The sequence below is a fragment of the Bubalus bubalis genome, chromosome 4 (assembly GCF_019923935.1).
Source record: "Bubalus bubalis isolate 160015118507 breed Murrah chromosome 4, NDDB_SH_1, whole genome shotgun sequence".
Lineage (NCBI taxonomy): Eukaryota > Metazoa > Chordata > Mammalia > Artiodactyla > Bovidae > Bubalus > Bubalus bubalis.
In genome coordinates, this window is record NC_059160.1 from 25,551,702 (window position 1) to 25,572,922 (window position 21,221).

Sequence of the window (21,221 nt, forward strand, 5' to 3'; positions counted from 1 at the left end):
GTGGAGTTCTATCAGATTAGGGTGTTAGGATTACTGAAACCAGTAATACGGTGGCATCTTTATGTATTGTCATTCTGAAAACAGCTGCATAATTTTTATTTAGATACTTGAAAGTATCTGGTAACATTTGTAGAGATAAAATAACTGGCAAATATTTCTGAGGTTGTTTTTCTTTTTTTTACTCTATCTAGTCGCTTTTCTCTGAGTGTGTTACAAATACTTTGAGAATAGGAATTCTTTCAGAGTCATATTTATGCCAGATAGAAGATTTTCAAGCTTGCTTATTAAAATTTTACCAGATTTTGGTGGTTTTGCTGGGATCAGACCAAAGTTTTCAGGAGATGTTAAAAAAAAATAGATTGCTTTTATTTTTTTTTAATTTTTAAAAAAAATTTTTTATTTTTTAAACCTTTTAAAAGTGGTGCTTCGAAGCTAAGCGCGCACGCACACACACACAGCTTCTATCCACGTTTCTATGTACTTCGCCACATTCAGAGCTATATCCAGAAAATTTCAACAGACAGTCAGATAGTGTTGAAAAGTTTAAAAGGAAAACAGCCCAAACAAGCAATCCCTACAAGTTTCTATTTACATAAAGTAGCCAAGCAAACTCCTGAAACCCATGAGCACTTAAAAAATTTCTTGGTTTTGCCAAAGCTGACAAAAAATATCAGCTGGGCCTCTGTTCAAGGAAGGAGAAACAGATTTTATGTTCTCAGAAAGTACTCTACCTATGATATGTATTCATAGTTTTGGTTCAGGTTTAGACAGAAGCAACCTTTAAACAGAAAGTCAACTTATGGCTCAAGCCAGGAATCTGAACTGAAGAAAAAGACAAGACTGAACAGTAAACAGGAAAGGGTAAGAGAGGTTACACTCCCCAGGAAATCTCAAGTGGGCAAAAATACTTAGAATTCACGTTTGTATTTGCAAGTTTTAGGTATCTTATTTTATGGGAGTTCGCCATTCCTAGCAACCAAGCACACAAATAAAAACACATTTGGCTAAGTGTTTCTAACACTTTATATATAAAATCTGGGCTTCTGTTCACATATAGCAACCCAGGATATCCTTTGTGAATAGTGCTTCTTATTGTTTACCATGAGTTAAATATTAAAAACAGTGCTTATAACATGTACACACTGCTATATTCAAAATGGATAACCAACAAGGGCCTCCTGTATAGCGCAGGGAACTCTGTTCAATGTTATGTGGCAGGTTGGATGGGAGAGGAGCTTGGGAGAGAATGGACACATATATACATATGGCTGGGTCCCTTCGCTGTCCACCTGAAACTATCACAACATTGTTAATCAGCTCTATCCCAAGACAAACAAAAAAGTTTAAAAAGAAAAAAAACAGTTGCTATAGCTCAAAGGGTATACACTCCATCACTGGTTTAGGCATACACTCTAACACTGCTTAAGGCATTCAGTCAAAACCTCTATAGCAAAGAACACAAAGAATTGATATTTGCAAACCAGACAGAAGCCTATATTTGGTCAGGTAATCACATCACAAAATCAGAAAAGTAAGAACTTAGGAAAGAAAAAAGTATTAAGACTCGATTAGAAAATTCACTTCAAAAATCCGTGAGAAACAGAGTAGACCATACCTTGAATAACTCAAACTCCTTCTTTGGCATCAAGAGCTAATGACAAATGATGAACATAAAATAAGTACATGATACATAAGCATAGCAGGCCAGCCCAAACACAAGCACAGCAAACAGGATTCCCACTGCCATCACTTTAAGTTATCAAGATATATAAATTGTACGTCAATTCTTTATTTTAAATGTTTGCTTGATTCTGGAATTCCAGTAAGGTCAAATGTCTCTCCAGATAACTGTGGGACGTGCACTGAGCTTGAATGCTGTGTGAAGCCAGAAGCCCTTACAGAATGATGGTCACAGTACATGACCACAGTTCTAGGCTTGGACAACCTGTGTTTTACTAAGCCTAGGCATGGAATTTCCCTATTTCACTGCATATTCTACATAGTTTCAGCTTCCACTCAAATCTGTGACATTATTATGCAGTCAGATGTGACCTTTTGCCCAAAATTCTGAAAATGAGAAGAATTTTCCCGGGGCCATGGGAAGGTAGTTACCACGGGTTCAAAGACTAAGCGTGGGACAGTCCATCCATTCCATCTCTGCTGACAGGTCTGACCCTAGACAGCAGGTCACAGATTCAAAAGCACGTGGTGCTGGCCCAAGTCTCACGTGATCACCAAATGTGAAGAAAGATAATGGTGCTAAAAATTGGGTGGAGGGTCTGCCATGTGAAGGCAGTTTTTTAAAAGGGATTAGGATGCGATAGTCGGAAAGCTGAAAGCAACAGACTCTAATCAGTCTATTCAGAGGATGAGGGCAAAGTCTGGGGAAGATGAACTGGTAGACACTCCAACCACTGTCTCAGTGCCATCGTCCATCAGGACCCTTGGGCAGGAGGGCTCTGGGTAAGAGTGAAGAGGCAGAAACACTACTGGGTCAGCCAAAAAGTTTGCTCGAGTTTTTCTGTAACATCTTAAGGAAAAACCTGAATGAACCTTTTGGGCAACCCAATATTTCTCCAAATGTCAAAAATATTATATGGTAGAATAACAGTATTCAGAGAAACAGTCACTGAGATAAAGATCTTCAGCAATTGCCTGAAGAGGTAAGTCAGAAAATATATGTACAATTCTTCCTTATGTCCCTAGCCACTGTCTCAGCTACCTAGGGAAACAAAGGTATAAATTATACAATCAATGAAGTCTCAAAATGACTAGTACATAAAAAGTGTTTAAGTTCTGTTGAGGGGCAATGAATCTAAAAATTTGAAAAAGTTAAATTTTTGCTCAAAAATCGTAATTACCTGTATGGTATGCGTGTAAGGTGGATCAGCACGCCCTAATCCAGATTCTGGGGGTCTCACGATATCCAAAATGTTATTTGGCACAAATCCAGAGTCTCCACTTGCATTTCGAACTTTCCACCATTGCTTCCTATCATCAAGGATCTGTCATCATGCAAGAAAATAAAGATGTCATTTCTGTACCAAACTAATCTATAAAGGAAGTTCAATCTTAATTTTTAGACCAAGCAAATGGTTTCACTTCTAATACACTGACTCAACCCCAACATACGTGGGTTAAATGATTCTCAGGAATGACACTAAGAATTATAATGACTAATACAGAACAGTTATGGTACCATTCCACCCCAGGTCCATATTACTTCCCAAAAATGTTTAACTATTTGTGGTATCAGAAGTGTTTAAGATGAGTCACTTGGAAAAGGTCTATTGTTTCCACTGTTAGAACAGACAGGAAATATATTTAAAAACTTTTTTTTACAATAACTATTATGACCTGGCCACATTATATATTAAAAAAAATGACGTCTCAGTTATAACTAAAGAAAGGGATTTTGGTCATGGTGGATTATTCCCTAAACCATTAACACACTCACTGCTGGGTATATTTGTGCAAGCGTACTAAAACAGGAAGGAGGAAATGTTTTCTCTTATTAAATTAAGATGGTGTCCCACTCCTGGGCATATACCCTGAGAAAACCATAATTCAAAAGGATACATGCACCCCAGTGTTCATTGCAGCACCATTAACAATAGCCAGGATACAGAAGCAACCTAAATGTCCACTGAGAGATGAATGGATAAAGAATGTGTGGTACATATATACAATGGAATATTACTTGGCCATAAGAAGGAATGAAACTGGGTCATTTCTAATGATGTAGATGAACTTAAGAGTCTGTCAAACAGTGAAATAAGTCAGAAAGAGAAAAAATATCATATAGTAATGCATAAATATGGAATCTAGAAGGATGACACTAATGAACTTATTTGCAGGGCAGGAATGGAGACGCAGATGTAGAGAATGGGCACGTGGACACAGCGTGGAAGGGGAGGGTAGGACAAATTGAGAGAGCAGCACTGACACATACACACTACCATGTGTGAAACAGACGACCAGTGTATTACAGATACAGTGTACAGATTACAGTACACTGGGAGTTCAGCTTGGTGCTCTACGATGACCTAGAGGGGTGGGATGGGGCGGTAGGAGGTAGGTCAAGAGGGAGGAGATAAATATATATATACACACACACACACACACACACACACACACACACACACACATAGCTGATTCACTTTGTTGTACAGCAGAAACTAACACAACATTGCAAAGCAATTATATTCCAATTGAAACAAAAACAAAAATTATGGTACATCTACATCTGAAGTGATAATCAGCCTTAATGCCAGAAAAAATAAAGGCCAGAAGAAGGAAGAGGGCAAAGTAAGCCAAGAAATCCAACCACATTCCCCACAAAACAAACACATCAGATACCCCTTCCTAAACAGACACAGGTATCTATAATATGCTGTATCCTTGGAAAGGTAAAATATACCGAAGAATAATTTCTTGACCTCAGCATTTGAGGAAGGTTTAGATATACACTGGAAAAGGAAAACAAGTTGACTTTATTAAGAGTATAAAAAGGTAAAATTCTATTACCTCTAAGATATCATCCTTTTGAACAGAGAGCTCACTGTTGTTTCTTGCCACAAAGTCATACTTGGACTTGGCATATTTCTTGGGTTGTAGATCATAATTTCTACAAGAAGAAAGAAAAAACATGATCACCCCACTAGCTTTTCCTAAGAAAAACAGAAGTAAAATGCTAAGGCAAGCCAATTTCTACCAGAAACCATTTGGACAAGTTATTTAGATAGTAGTTATTTTATTATACCTTATAGAATATGAGAACTAAAAGAAACTTTGGCGATTTTACCATTAAAATGAACAAACTATGGCCAGGGTAAAAATAAATAATGCAAAATCACAAAGCTAGTTAGTGCAAAGCCAAATTTGGAGTGCAAATCTTTGAATTCTTTGTCCATTAAATCCAATACCCAAAATATTGGATATTGTTTTGTAAACCAACATTTCTACCATGAAAGGGCCAGGATAATGATCAATGTTACCATGTGTCATAAAATTAAAAGAGACTGATGATAATTTCCAATTGTGGTAATTTAAATTATATGTTGATTTCACTGATTCAAGCAATGACTTCAATTCATTAACCAAATATCTATGAAAACATTATGACTAAGTGTTAATTTTTAGGAAACCTTTGTCTCGTTATCTACATTGCAAAGGAAGGTATGGATTAAGTTCAAGACAAATAAAACTTCTTAATTTGTTAATTAATTTACTATAAACATTATAAGAGTAAGAATAGGTATATTTTAAAAAAACTTTATTTTGTATTGGGGTACAGCCAATCAACAATGTTATGTAAAAACAAAAACAACGTTATATATAGTTTTAGGTGAACAGCAAAGGGACTCAAGACATAAATGTACATGTATCCATTTTCCCTAAACTCCCCTCCTATCCAGGCTGCCACATAGCATCCAGCCGAGTTTCATGTGCTATATAGTAGGTTATTGTTGGTTATCTGTTTTAAATATAGCAGTGCGTACATGTCCATCCCAAACTCCCCAACTATCAAGAACATGTATATTTTTTTAAAAGGAAACTTTCTTTAAAAACCAAACACTTCCTTTAATCATTAAATGATATTTAGCAGATTTAACAAGGTAATTTTAAAATGTTTTTATATAATAAAATGAGACATATCAACAATATACTAATATTTTCATTGCAATAATGAAATAAAAACTTTATTTTAAAATTAATTTTACTCCCTAATCTTCTCCTCTATTTACATTCCCACGTTTCCTCATATATTTCTGTAAGAGAAAAAGCAGGAAGGAACTAAAGATGCTTGGTCTTTCTTTCCCTGTGAAGTGGCCATTCAGCTTGTTGCCCACCTAGATCGTCTGTAATACCGAGTCACAGTGGGGCCTGCAGGACAGTCTTTGCTATTTTGTACGTCTTAGAAGTAACTGCCAGCATGCACTTACAAAGTGCTTTAGAATTTACAAATCTTCATGGTTTATAGTTTCTTGCTCTCTATAGATTAAACACGGGTAAGACACTGACCATAGTCATCAATCTGAAAATCACACTTTGCAATTTTTTAGATGTACCAATGCTTCTTAAGAGATCTAGCATGTATCAAAATGTATGGTCTCTTTCTGATTTGAAGTAATAGATACACACCTGATAGAGAGTCTGCATATAGAAATACACACCTGATATAGAGCAGACAGAGAAGGTAATGATATGAGACTTCTAAAAAAAGCCACGAATTGCTTTTGAATAGCAGCAAACTATAATCCCTCAAAGGTGAGGGCTCTGAATTCAAAAAGTGCTTTCCCTAAAAGGCACTATAATTTCACTGAAGAGTGAATATACTTCATATGGTATTTACTGCATTTCTGGCATGTAGTAAGAGTTTAATAATAATTATAAAAAACAAACTCCAAATCTCTGCATTACATTTCAGACCAGAAAACTTTCAGTTTTTTCAAGAATGATGACAAATTTTCTTAGCAACATCAAAGATCCAGGTGTCTATTAACTATTCAGCTTCTGTTAATAATAAGCCCAGCTGAGAGACTGGACCCCCGAAGATAACTGAGATATTCAATTTACTCCTTTAAAAAATTCTTTCTCTGGCTAAATATTGACAGTTTTAAGGTCTCTATACTTGAATATCCCTTCACTAATGGAATTTCCTTCACTAATCTGAAATAATTTCTAGAATAATCACAGCTAAGACAGGGGAAAAAAAAAAAGGAAAAGGATAATATTAGGACGAGGAACAAGTTACTTAAGAAGAATTTCAATGAAATAATTTTTAAACTTCAAAACTGATTTTCACCTGTATCTACTAAAAATTCAATCTATAATTAAAACTTCTTTCATATGTTGACATTTTCAAAATGTATTACTCATTGCTGACTTTTCTTTGTACTCAATTTAATATGTTACTAGTGCCCTTAGAATAATAACTGTTTAATTTCCACATCATTTTACTCAAGTATTACCTCTGTTATCACTCCTGGCAAAAAAAAAAACAAAAAAAAAAACAAAAAAAAAACCCCACCTTGTCTAGATTCTACTAAGGAAAAACATATACTGAAATATTAAGGGTGTCTAACAGTCATAGTAAGAGATGCTTTGAGATAGGAAAGTACTGTGGCCAGCTCTCTACCCCACTTCATCTGAATGATCATTCTCCTACACCTTTGTTATCAATATTTCACCTTTTCCCTTCTCTTATGTACATGGGTTGTCTCCATATAAACCTCACATACAGTTTACCTTGGAAATAAGATTTAAAGAGTGAACCTATTTCAATGCAATTTGTTTCTTTCCCATCTTAATTCTCCATTTTTTCCTACACTGAATTTTTTGAGAGAGTGAATATGGGAAAATAAATGAAGTATGAAACTGAAAAGTAAAAATGAAATACAGAATGAAATGGTAAAGTGGTGAATAAGGCATTGATTCTATTTAAATATTCAGTTTATATTTAGTTTAAATACTTCTATCTAAAGGAAGGTTTGTTTGTTTTTGCTGGGAGAGACAAAGATAGAAATTATTTCTTTTAAAAGTTACAGAGCTGGAAAGATCCTTAGAGACCATCTGGTACACACTAGAGAGTTTCAAAACAATTCTTAATTCACAGATTCTGTCAGAAGCATCTTTTAAAACATGGAAAGTCATCCAATGGCATTTGCGCTGTTAGAATTATAGATTGGAGACCTTGCTCACCAAAGCCAGCTCCACAAAGGAACATCTGAAACTTTAACAGATAATTACTAGATGGAAAGTTTAAAGAAGTAGTGAACAATGCAGACACTGGCACCTCTATCTGTGTCAAACCAGAGATAATCATCTACAGCTCTCCAAATGAGGCTAATGAAAAGTTACCTATCTACATGGCGAAGAGGAGTTGGCTTAAAAGCAACAGCAGCCTCCCCTTGGTCCGAATGGGGCCCTCTTCCATAAATGTTATTGAATGCCGTGTACCCATCAGCTGAAGGATACTCTGATACACTGGAGTGCTGAAAGACAAAGCAGGGAAAGTTAAAAAAATCACCAAAATTATTTGAATGAGCACTGGCATCAGTTAGCAAGAACCATCTACTACACTGTGACCAGTTTCATTTTCAGGTGATTGACTATTACATGTTAATGTATTATGAAATGGGAGGGTGATACATTTTTGGCAAAGGCCTACTTATAATAAAAAAGGTAATCAGTGCAAAGACTAAATCTTAATTCAGAAATAACCAGGTATAAAAACAAGAAATTCTTTCCTCTGTGTGAGTGGCTCAGTTGTGTCTGACTCTTTGTGACCCCATGGACAGTAGCCTCCCAGGCTCCTCTGCCCATGGAATTTTCCAGGCAATAATACTAGAGTGGGTTGCCATTTCCTATTCCAGGGGATCTTCCCCACCCAGGGATCAAACCCACATCTCTTGTATCTCTTGCATTGGCAGGTGGATTCTTTACCACTGAGCCACCTGAGAAGCCTTCTTTTCTCTGAAATTTCAATAACTTGAAATTTGATTTCAGTATTAGGCAGAGTTTAACAGCTTGTATAATATAAAACTGATTGAAAAACAACAAAAATAAAACTCTGAATCTTTGCTTTGTATGTTTAAGAAACAAACCTTTAACACCCTACCAAAGGAAATACTACTGCAAGAAAATCATCATCTGAACTCTACACATTAAAATTATACTACTCTCTCTTTATTCTTATTTTTAAATGTACATGGACACTATGTTGTTCTTAAAAAATGGAAGCACTATTATCAGATTTACTGTTAACAGAAACACAGAAAAACATTGATCTTGACAGCCAAGAGTACAGGATAAGAAAATGCTGAAGTCATTTCTTTTGTTAACACAATGCAGATGTGAGCCTACTGGGCTACTAAAAGAGAGAACCATTATCTATGGGTCCCATTAAGCAGCATAGCTTTAAAGATACATGGCCAAAAAAAAAAAAAAAAAAAAAAGGCAAACAAAAAAGCTCATCTAAGGATTCTTGTATTGTTTCCTTATATACAATGAACTGTGATAGCTCGTCCCAGGTGGCACTAGTGGTAAAGAACCTGCCTGCTCACCGTGCGGGCAACAACAGTCCACAGGGTCGCAGAGACAGACATGACTGAAGTGACTTAGCACACATGCATGCACATGGTCACTGTACAACAGACCCTAAAGCATTAGAATCCCTTGGCTATTTCACTGGGACAAAATATTTGAACCTGGGAATGTTTCAGAAAAGTTTTGAATGCATGTTTACTATAGTTAATTCCAGTGACTAAGTTGGCAGGCATAGGGCTAAGTTCATCCACAGACAGAGGAGGTGAAGATGTCTCCAATGGACTGCTGCTGATGTCTAAATGCCCATTTCATGTAACTCCTGTGGAATATTTATCAGGATGCTGCACTTGACATACAAATACAGATAACAATTTTTACCATTTGAATACCTTACCTTAAACCATCAACAAAGTGAAAAGGCAATCTATGAGATGGGACAAATCATGTATCTGATCATGTATCTGAGAAAGGGTTAATATCCAAAATATCTAAAGAACTTAATAGTAAAAAGCAAGCAATCCAATTAGGAAATGGGCAGAGGAATTGGATAGACATTTCTCCAAAGACATACAAATGGTCAACAGGTATATTATGTAAAGGTGTTCAACATCACTAATCATCCTGGAAAAGGAAATCAAAACCACACTGAGATAATCATGTCACACCTGATAACAATTATTGTCAAAAAGACAAGGGATAACAAGCATTGCTAAGGATGTGGAGAAAAGAGAACCCTTTTGCACTGTTAGTGGGAATGAAAATTGGTACAGCCAGTATGGAAAGCAGTTATGAAAGTTTCTCAAAAAACTAAAATAGAACTTTCATATGATTCAGCAGTCCCACTACTGAGTATAATCTTGAAGAAGATGAAATTAGGAACTCAAAGAGAATTCTGAACCTCAAAATTCACTGCATTATTCATAATAACCAAGATATGGAAAGAACCTATGAGTCCATTACAGATGAGTAGATAAGGAAGATGCAGTATATGTGAATATATAATGGACTATTATTTGGTCATGTAAAGGAAGAAAATCCTGCCATTTGTGACAACATGGATAAATCTTGAAGACATTATGCTAAATGAAATAAGCCAGGCAGAGAAAGACAAACACCACTTGATATATGTGGTGTGTAAAAAAGAAAAAAATCAAGTTCATAGAAACAGAGAGTAAAAAAGTGGTTGCCAGGGTTGGGGGGGGCAGGTGGGAGAAATAGGAAGAGTCTGGTAAAAGGGTACAGACTTTCATCCATAAATAAATAAGTTCTGAGGATCTAATGTAAAATGTGGGGACTACAGTGGATAACATTGTATTATATAATTAAAACTTGCTAAGAGAGTAGAACATAAATGTTTTCAACAACAGATAAATATGTGAGGTGATGGGTGTGTTAACTAACTAGATAGAGGGCAGGGAATCCTTTCACAATGTATACCTACATCAAATCACAATGAAATAGACTTTAAAAAGCTTATATTTTTATTTGTCAATTACACTTCTGTGAAACTCTAAGTAAAAAATAAAGAACAAATGGCTTACTTTAATTCAGCTTATCATATCCATAGGAGCGAGCACAGGCACTAGATGATCAGGCCATCTTTATTAAACGCTATTATAAAGGGAAGAGCTGAAGAAACAAGAACCACCCACACCTTCTGGCTGGCTCTGAACATGACTGTGGTCAGATGGTATGCAATCACTGGTTTTGAGAATAACTGGGAATATTAGCAGGGAGGAGAGAAATGATGAAAATTGACTAACTGTGATGAGTACACAACGTAGTTCAGGCGGCTGCTGGTTTTGAGGAAGGACAGAAGCTGAGTATGCCACCCATATTTGCCACTCCTCATCACCTATGCCTTTCAATTCAAAACAAAATCACCAGATCCTGAATCACCCAACATTTGTCCTAAATGCATCTACTATAGTTGCACTGAAGTATAATAAAATCTCTCTTCTGGGGATGATTGCATTTTCTGCATTGTTAAATCACCATTACTTTAGCCTCTTTTCCAACGAAATCTTAAGGCATAAAATCCCCAAGAACTGCTAGCAGGTGCTTTTCAGGTCCTTTTTTTTTTCCAAACATCTGAATAAGTGCTCAAGCCATACAATAGAAAATAGTTTACAATGGGAAAATGAAAACTCATTACAAGGAAGAATCCTCAATAATTCTTGTAAAGATACTTATTCACTGAGAGTAGACAAACTTATACACTGGAAGCCAGGACATATTACTCTCTTTAAATGCACAAATTGAAAGAGAACTCACAAAAGTGAATTTCTGAGGCATACATTATTAAATGGATAAATTTCCTTCTTTAAGATCTGAGGACTGTAAGCAAAAAATTTCTATGATTTGAAAATACTCAGCTGTAACTATAGCAACAGCAAGTGTATCATAATTTCATGATTGATTACATTTTTTTCCCTCCAGAAAAGTTACCCTTTACGAGGAGGGAAAATTCATTGTGATGAGGTCTGAACTATAAAATACAGCTAGGGACATATGTCTGCTAATCAGGGCCAAGAACTGTGAGGTCATCTTTTTAATCACGCAATTAGAGGGAAAGGCAGTTACAGAATTCACCCCGACCATTATCTGCAGCTAGAAAAAAAAACAGAGCCGAAAAAGATTATTTTCAGAGTAGTATATTTGCTTTATTTGTAAAATTTCAGAATTTAACCATTCTAACACTATGTCTATTGTCCAAAGAATTGATTTTAAGATATTTAACTTATATAAATGTTTCTCCCTAAAAGAGAGGATTTACTTTGATTTGCTATTTCATTCCTTGATATCAAAGTTGCCACACTGTAAATACCCACAGGGATCTGAGAAAATTAAGGAATTCAATAAAGGAGATAAACAGGACTTCGAGGAGGATCTAGCCATGAATTTTGTGTTTCTCCTTCCAACTAGACCTCATCTGTCTAACTCCTTGGGTTCCAATCACGCTATTTGATTTGGTTCCACTTTAAATGGTGTTTAATTTTCTGTCAAAGAAAAACTCATTTTTAAGGAATGTGAAGAGATAACATACCCAATTTGAATCCCTTGATCCACTCTCCCAATAAATTACAGTCTAAAGCCTACCAAAGACCATAAAAAATACAATAAATTTTACGATCTCCTCAGCATGTAATAGTGGTGTAAGTCATCATTTGGACCTAGGACTTGAGTCCAGGAGAAGCTCTGGCCTTCTAGCCAGGCTGATAGGACTTGGGAAGGCTTAGTATGAGGCAAAAAAATAAAGGAAAGAAAGAAATGAGGCATTCAGGAAAGAGCAGCTTGGAACAGGCTTAGAGGTCCTGGGTCCGAGGGACTGTCTTGAGGGTCTGATGATGGGAGAGAAACATAGGAAAAATGAGCAGCAGCTGTTTATCAGGCAATTCCCTGATAAGTAAAGTACAGAGTCCAAAAGATGGGATCATCAGGGCTCAAGAGCCCTGGCATGAAGGGCAGGGAGGAGAGCCAGAGGCTGTGAGGTGTGATACCGGCTGGGTTCAGGCTTCACAGGGAAACACAGCAACTGTCACCATGACAACGAGGTGAGAGCTAACTGAGAGCCGCAGGACATCTAGTCACAAGTCGAGAACAATCTTCAGGTCAATAAAGTGAGAACTCACAATCAGAATTAAGAGTCGTATACAACTGAGCATCTTCACTTTCACTTTTCACTTTCATGCATTGGAGAAGGAAATGGCAACCCACTCCAGTGTTCTTGCCTGGAGAATCCCAGGGACGGGGGAGCCTCGAGGGCTGCCGTCTATGGGGTCGCACAGAGTCGGACACGACTGAAGCGACTTAGCAGCAGCAGCAGCAGCACAGATCACTGCACCTCCCTCAAAAGATGATGCCAAGGATGTTTCTGGTAGCTCAGTGGATGAGAATCCGCCTGCTTGCCTGTGCAGGGGACACCACTTCGATCCTTGGTCTGGGAAGATCCCACGTGCAGCAGAGTAAGTAAGCCCCTGTGCCACAACTATTGAACCCTCCTGCCTCAACTACTGAAGCCAGTGCTCCACAACAGAAGGAGCCACCGCGATGAGAAGCTCCTATAACGCAATGAAGGGCAGCCCCTGCTCACCACCACTAGAGAAAGTCTGAACAAAGCATTAAAGACCCAGTGCAGCCAAAAATAAACGATTTTTTTTTTAATAGATGATGCTGAAAGACTACCTCTGTGGATAATCTCTTTGTTTCTTGCTTGCGATGATGTTCTGCTGCATTTGCCACAGACTCATTCAGTTGATAGAGATCTGGCTCCACTGATGATCCCATGAAGTTCAGCATTGGGGGCTCCCAACCACTGCGGAACCGAGGGACGTACGGTGGAATAAACTGTTCTTTTGGCCACTCTGCTCTGTGGGAGGACGTTAAGACAAGTGAACAGTCTTAAGAAATTAAGAAATGCTTCTATGCTCAAAATGACCTTCAGTAAGGCTGGCCACACACACACAAAAATGAAAACAACAACAAAAACAATTCACACCTAGTCTGCCCTCTTTCCATCCAAACAGAGAACCTTACATGTTTATGCTTATATTTAATGGTGATACATGAAAGGAAGGCCAAGTTCTACTTCATGATCTGCTTCCACTACATTGCCTTAATGCTCCATCAACTCAACTTTTAACATGGATATAGGTCTTTGACAATTTGAGGAAAGAATGCAAAGCTAGAAGTGTGATGAGTACTTAGCGCATAAGGTTCTCCAAGCATCTAAAGCAGTTTCTGATCTTCATCTTCTTCATTCCCCTCCCATCACCATGATACTTTCTGATATATATTTTTCAAAAGAGAAACAGCAGACAACATTCTTAAGGCTCATGACTTTTTAAGTTATGAATTCTCCTAAAATGAAGCAGATTACCGATTTTATATATTAAATGGATCAGCTAGATTTTCATCAGTAAAATCAAGTGAGGCTTATCTGTAATAAAATCATGATCCATTCATTACTTAATAACTCTGAGACTTATTCCTGCAAGCTCCTAATCACTTAAGAACCACAAAAACAACTAAATGGGAGAGAGATTATTAAATTCTGCTAAAATATGTTGTTTATGTTTCACACATGATTTAATTCTTCAGGTTATATTTCTACTATGATGAAGTGAGCTATCATTCAGATTGTTATGTACCTTTATGATTCTTTTTTATCTTTATGGGTTTTTAAGTCAGCATATTCATTTCCTAATACTCTAAATAATCAGGATAGGAAATGACCATTTTCTCATGTCAAAAGCTAACAATATGAGTTCCTTCTGATGTAGTTTTCCTGCTGCTGCTGCTAAGTCGCTTCAGTTGTGTCCAGCTCTGTGCGACCCCATAGACGGCAGCCCACCAGGCTCCCCCGTCCCTGGGATTCTCCAGGCAAGAACACTGGAGTGGGTTGCCATTGCCTTCTCCAATGCATGAAAGTGAAAAGTGAAAGTGAAGTCGCTCAGTCGTGTCCTACTCTTTGTGACCCCATGAACTGCGGCCCACCAGGCTCCTCCGTCCATGGGATTTTCCAGGCAAGAGTACTGGAGTGGGGTGCCATCGCTAGTAGTCATTAATTTTCTCATTTTGAGGTAGGACCCAAGACAAAGAAACTAAAAAGCCTAGACTATTTTAGTACTATGAGATCTGATAAATTGAATAAAGTTTACAGAAAAAAATGAAAAGATCTCTACCAATGCTTACCATAAAATCATAATCTACATAAATCTAATAGATTTGATAAATCTATTTAACTAGTTTCTACATAGTATGAGATATATAATACATTCTGTATTATTATATAAATAATATGCATAAATAAATTTAGATAATATTTTGAATGTAAAAGCAGCAACAGCAGTGTTAAGAATCTTCTGCTTGGTAAACCACTCCACATGTAAAGCATATTCCAACACAAGCAGTTGCCAAAGTCCAAAATGTAAGTGGGAATGGTTTATATATATTTCAATAGAAAAAAGGAGAAAAAGATATGAATTGGTCCATTACTTTTAGGCTAGCCTAAAAGCCTTAGGAAGACAAACTTCCCAGTGATCATATGAATGATTTACTCCATGCAGTGAGATTAATACAAAGATTGGAATAAATGAGGAGAGAAGACATTATTTAATCACATATAATGAAATGAGAAATATTTTTGAAACTTGCTTGGCCCAGCAATCTCGAATACTGAAATTGTTAATGATTACTTTTCCACAGTCACCTTACTGACAAAACATAAATGACAAAACATAAATGTAAAATCATTCCCTCCTCTTTTCCATGTCCACCACCACAGTTCTTATCTCAGGGAATGCTGATTAATAAGGAACCTCTACAACTGCATTATTGTCCCAAGGGTCCTCATGCCTTGGGTGAATCTGTCCACATCATTACTAGAGTTAATGACCAGACTGATATTTTAAAGGTGTGGCTGTGTATGTGTCTCACTCCTATTCACAAAGCTACTGGTTCTCCTCAGCATTGCACTGGGAGCCTTCAGACCCCAGCCTTGCTTATCTCTGTAGACCTCATTCACCACCATTCTTCCACTCCCTGTCCTCCACAATCCTCTACAACCCCAAGTCTAGACTCCAGCTAATTCCACATTCATATTGCATTCTCTTGACTGCTTGCTTCATGCCTTCACTCATGCCACTCTCTCAACTGGACAGGCCCTTTCCCTGCTACGTGTTTGTGGAAATCCTAAGCCTGTTGAAAGGCACCTAAGCAAAATAACTATGAACATCTATTCCAGGGCCAGACTGCCTAGCTCTGCCATTTATGAGTTGTACAGCTTTGGGGAAATTACTTAATCTCTCTTTGCCTCAGTTTCCTCACCCGTAAAATAGGCATAATACAGGGACCTATGTAGAGTGCACGGTAGAGTGCCTAGCAAACACTATATGTACACATATGATTATACACATGTACCCACTGGTGTTATCATCGGATGATTTTAAATGCCAGCCCTTCTTTGGAAGCTCCCCTGGAGAAAGGAATGACAATCTACTCTAGTATTCTTTCCTGGAGAATTGCATGGACAGAGAAGCCTGGTGGGCTACACAGTCCATGGGGTCATGAAGAGTCGGATGTGATTGAACATGACTAACACATGGCTTCTTTTAAAGCTAACTGCTTTCCTCTCCAAACTGTCTTCCTGACAGCTCCATCTTGCCAAGTGACAGTTTTAATGAGTTTCTCCTGGGACTCATCATGCCTTACACTTCTATCTTCTCCACTAGACCTCCAGCTTTTTAAGAATTTAAGCCTTCTCATCTACAACATCTACTCTTTCAAACATAGAAGGTTTTAATGAAATATCTTACTAGATTTGTGTACTAAACAAACAACACTTAAAAGTTATTATAGGTGCGCTGTCCTTAGTCACTCAGTACTGACTCTTTGTGACCGCATGGACTGTAGCCCAACAAGCTCCTCTGTCCATGGAATCCTCCAGGCCAGAACACTGGAATGGGTAGCTGTTCACTTCTCCAGGGCATCTTTCCAACCTAGGGATTGAACCCAGGTCTCCCACATGGCAGGCAGATTCTTTACCATCTGAGCCAACAGGGAAGCCCTAGTAAATGTGCTGTGCTGTGCTTTAAAAAAAGTTATTATAGGTATTCAATGCTAAACACGTATGTATGTTTACCTGGTTTTCATCCAAGAGTCTCCCAGTGACATCCACAGCTGCCTCTCATCGGCACTGACCGTGTAATTTAAGAAATCGATGGTGTCCTTCGTCAGTAGAGGGCTGAGCACTGAACCGGCCAGCTCAGGACCTCCTGTTGCCTGCACCACCTAAAGTGGCAATAAATCACTTTTTAGCAAGAAGATGATGATTAAATGCACATTTTCAAAAATGTGTAGATTTAAAAAAAAAAAACCATGAAAAAAAAGTGGTCTTTATACACTCCAGTTAAATCTTGATCCAGATCAATCTGCCCAGCCCAATGGTGACTAATAATTTAAAATGAAAAGTTAATAGTTTAACAGTTTTCACAGAATCTGTCTACTGGCTTCACATGACTGTACATTCCCTGGAAAATATTCATGGTTACCCAGAGAATTCTTAGTCAGATGGTTTAACTATTGCTTCCTTTTAATATATATATATATATATCTTTACTGGAAAATCTATTATGCCAAACTTGAGAAATACAGTTCTCGAAATGAATACACTAGGGAGAAACAAGGCTTGAGTTAACAGTCTATGACTGTGCCTATAAAGACATACAAAAATAAAGGGATCCAGAGGGAAAGGTGAGAGAAGAAGGAAGGAGAAATGGTCCTCTGAATCTACGGTATTGCTTCCCAGAATTTAATTCAAGGATATAAAATAGATAACTTCATGATTAGCAAATGCGAATAAACAGGTGCAACTCTCTGATAAGCAAAATGATGATAAGTAGATGTCTAAAATCTGCTCCAATGTTCCTTCCAAGGGACTGTTTCCTGGCTAACGAATGGTAATCTCCTAGAGCAGAAACCAGAGCCCTTTTATAAAAATCTCACCTTCCCGGAGACATGGCACAAGAATAAAAGGATCTTTTTTTGAATGGCGCCAGACCGAGAGTCAATTTCTCTCCAGTCATCCTGGTGTGATGAGCCTGCCATGCTGTTTTATGTCTGTGTCTCTGCACATGCTGGTTCCTAGCCTTTCCAGAAGGCCCTTCATCATCATTTTAGAACTCTGCTTGTGTCCCACCTCTTTTGAGAAGCCCTTTCTAACCCCACAGTGGAACTCTGACGCACCCTGGGGTCTGCAAGCATGTATATCAGTCACACATTTCACTGTAACATGGACCTTATTTTTCAGTTCTCCTCCCTTGAGAACATGGACCAAAGTTTATCTGACTTTGAACTACAGAAGACACAAGGTTAGGGAATGAATGAGAATACATGAAAGAAAAGATGAAGGATAAGGGAGGTAGGCAGACTTATTTGAGAACAAAACCTAGCGTGACAGCCTGGTACAGGGATTTTTAAACTTCCAAGCCCTAGAACCTCTAATAGACAGCAATGACTAAGAGGGAAAGTAAGTAAGTAAAGAAACTAAAATCTTTGGTTTAGCAGTGGGAACAGGGAAGGGACCAAGAGAAAGTAAATAAAAGGCATGGGCCAAAGTCCCCTCTTAAGAATGTAAGTAGGCACGTGTGCGCATGTATGTGCTGTGGGTATGCCTGTATGGAAATGCTGAGGACAGGGGAGGCACCCATGAAGTCTTATGGTTTAATCACATGTCTTTGTTTAAATCGGAGTATAATTGCTTTACAATGTTATGAAAGTTTCTGCTATACAACAAAGTGAACATGTATACATATATCCCCTCCCTTCTAGCCTCCCTCTCACCCAACCCCCAGCCCACCCCTCTAGGTCACCACACAGCACTGGGCTGAGCTCCCTGTGCCATACAGAAAGTTCCCTGCTAGCTATCTATTGTACACATGGTAACTCACAAAGTTTAAAACCACAAAATTTTGTCTGGCTGGCAACAGGCACCGAATAAATGTACCTATCCATTTCTCTTGTCTAAATAAAATGTCTGTGACTCAGTAGGCAGCATACTGAATGAAGCAACTGAAGTGTTATGTTTGGGAGACCATTAATAAGGAGTCATTTTTGAGAAATGAAAATATAAAATAAAAAAAAGAAAATATAAAATGAATCAGTGTTTTCAGATGCATAGCCTGATTACAAAGAACTAATTTTTTTATGTTAGGGAAACCAGTCCCACCATTTTATAGTTCCATTCTGTGTAACATCTAATACCTACTTATGATCTGTGAAAGACTGTGAACAGAATGAAAGGAGGTGGCAAAATTGCTTTCTAAACAATACTTCCTAACACTCGAACTAAGATAGTTTTAAATGTGTTGAAGAATAAAGAATAAAAATTTTGTTAATGAGCTATAACCAGTTTCTTTGCATATGGAGAGCTTTGATCCAATTTTTAAAAGTGCTTAAAAAGCAAGAATTATTCAACAATAACTAGGCAAGTAGAAATCAGATGCTCTATTTATAGCAACAACGTAGGGACACATTCATAAATTATTGATGTAGCCTTGAACTTTCATCTTCCATCCTGCTTATCACAAGATAGTTCTGAAATTCATGTTGATACGGTTACTTACTTTCCAATGTTTGTAAAACAGTATTCATTTCATATTCTACTTCAGGTCTTGTCTAGTTACCCTTGGGGAAAGAAGAATGACGTGTATTCCTTTTTGTTACCTGGATTCTTTTTCTCATTTTTTCTGATATTCAAGCAAAACCTATGAGAAATGCTTTAATTTGCTCCATTTTTTATAAAGATTGAAGAACTCAGTGGCTATGGTCTTCATATGCTCTAAATCAAATTAGTGAAATTTATCTGCTTCATAGTTACCATTCTTACCTTTTAAAAAAAGATCACAGAAATAACACACAGAGCAGTCACATACCACTAACAATTATCATTATTGCTATTGTTATTCTAGAAAGCAATCATTTGCTCTTTTTACAGGATGAACCATTCAAAACCACTCCATCAAACAGAAAACCGTCCTTCTAGAGGTATTTAAAAGAAAGATTCTGTCTTCTCACTGTGGCTCCCTCACTTACCCTCCTCACAAAAAGAGGAATGACATCAAATGTGTGGTCTTATGCTGTATCTTAGAAAAGAGTGATTTGTAGCTCAGTCTCTTCTGGGATCTGTCTGTACGAAAAGCTAACAACTGTTCCACCTGCTTTCTGTTGCCACGCTTTTCTTAAATCCCAGTGCTTTACTTTGTGCCCTCAAATATTATTTCAGCTAATTTTTTTAGCTGTCCAGGAAGACAAGGCAGTGGTACACGTTAGCTTGGAAAACCCACTATTACACGGTTTGTAAATATAAGAAAGGGAAAATGGGAAGGAACGTATACTACTGCACCTATTTCATTAAACGTATAAGAAAAGACTATACCTGCGTATGGAAAATCTAGAAGATGAAAATGTGTATCTTGGATCCTGGCCTACGCCACAAGTGGTATAACCTTTTGCTGGATAAAATCATGGAAATATCCAGCTTCTTCATCAAGTGACTGTTCCCAATGCACCATTTTGTTAGCTTCAAAAATTACACCTTATATAAAAGTATGTTTTTTACAAAAATACAAGAAGGGGAGTTTTCTGCAGGAAAACCTGTGTTATGAACACATTACTATACCTGGCATGTATGGGCCTTCAAAGACTATTAACTATCCCCTAGTATCCATTCTCTCCTTCTTCCTTCTAAAAAGAGAAGTCCCTACATTTTCGATGGACTCATAGCTGCTCCAGTGGAGATGCCATGCCTCTGGTGTTAGGCATGGCCATATGAGTAAGTCCACACCATTTGGATAATGCCAGTAACTGTTTAAGCTCAGTCACCTTCTTAAAGTTATTTTTCTTTGCCATTGTATGGCTGTTACTAGGACACGGAGGTAAGTCAGCTTCCACATTAGAAGTGCCTAGCCTGAGTATCTCAATTCCTCCTCTTGCAAACATTTTCTTCATCTGGCTTCTAGAATACCTACTATGGTACTCCTGTTTTTCTTCTCCTGATTTCCTGCTTATTCTCACTTTTTTGCTGATTCTTCTCACTCTCTTCACTGAAACTACCTAAGGCTCCATCACCCCTTCTTCTTTTTTATTTATCATCATTTCCTTGGTGGCACCATCCAATTTCATGGCCATGTATGCAGAGGATTTTCACAGTTATAACTCTAGCCTGATTTCTCCATTGAATCCCAGATTCATACATTCAACTACCAATTCAGATTTCTCCATCTGGACATAACTCAGTTTTGACATCATCTAAAGAATATTCCTTACCTCCTGCCAAAAACCTATTTTACTCACAGTCTTCCCCATCTCAGTTAATAATTAGTCCATCCTTCCAGTCTCAAGCCAGAACTGTGGAGAAATCTTGGACTCTTACACAATACTTACAATCTGCCAGCAACTCCTGTTGCTTCTGTTTAATAACAAGAATTACACTTATCACCACCTCCAATGTTAGTTACTTGGTCGCAACTACATAATCTCTCATCAGGATTATTTCCAGGGCCACCTCAGTCCCTTCTTCCCTCAAATTTCTAAACACTGCAGCCAAAGCAATCCTTTTCTGCTGTAAACCTTCCAAAAGCGTCAAAGGTTCCACAATCATCAGTGAAGAC

At 37.6% G+C, this 21,221-nt stretch overlaps 1 protein-coding gene across 7 annotated transcripts in view; it reads right to left on the reverse strand.

Moving 5' to 3' along the window:
* Positions 1–21,221, reverse strand: part of EPS8 (epidermal growth factor receptor pathway substrate 8) — a 197,936-nt gene that overhangs the window by 20,606 nt on the left and 156,109 nt on the right. For all 7 annotated transcript variants that reach the window (XM_044941200.1, XM_006052379.3, XM_006052376.3 and 4 more), the window contains 5 exons: positions 16,694–16,842; positions 13,237–13,420; positions 7,864–7,997; positions 4,528–4,627; positions 2,862–3,005 (listed from right to left, as the gene is read on the reverse strand). In XM_044941200.1, coding sequence (XP_044797135.1) covers positions 2,862–3,005; positions 4,528–4,627; positions 7,864–7,997; positions 13,237–13,420; positions 16,694–16,842 — 711 coding nt within the window. The remainder of the gene's footprint in view (positions 1–2,861; positions 3,006–4,527; positions 4,628–7,863; positions 7,998–13,236; positions 13,421–16,693; positions 16,843–21,221) is intronic.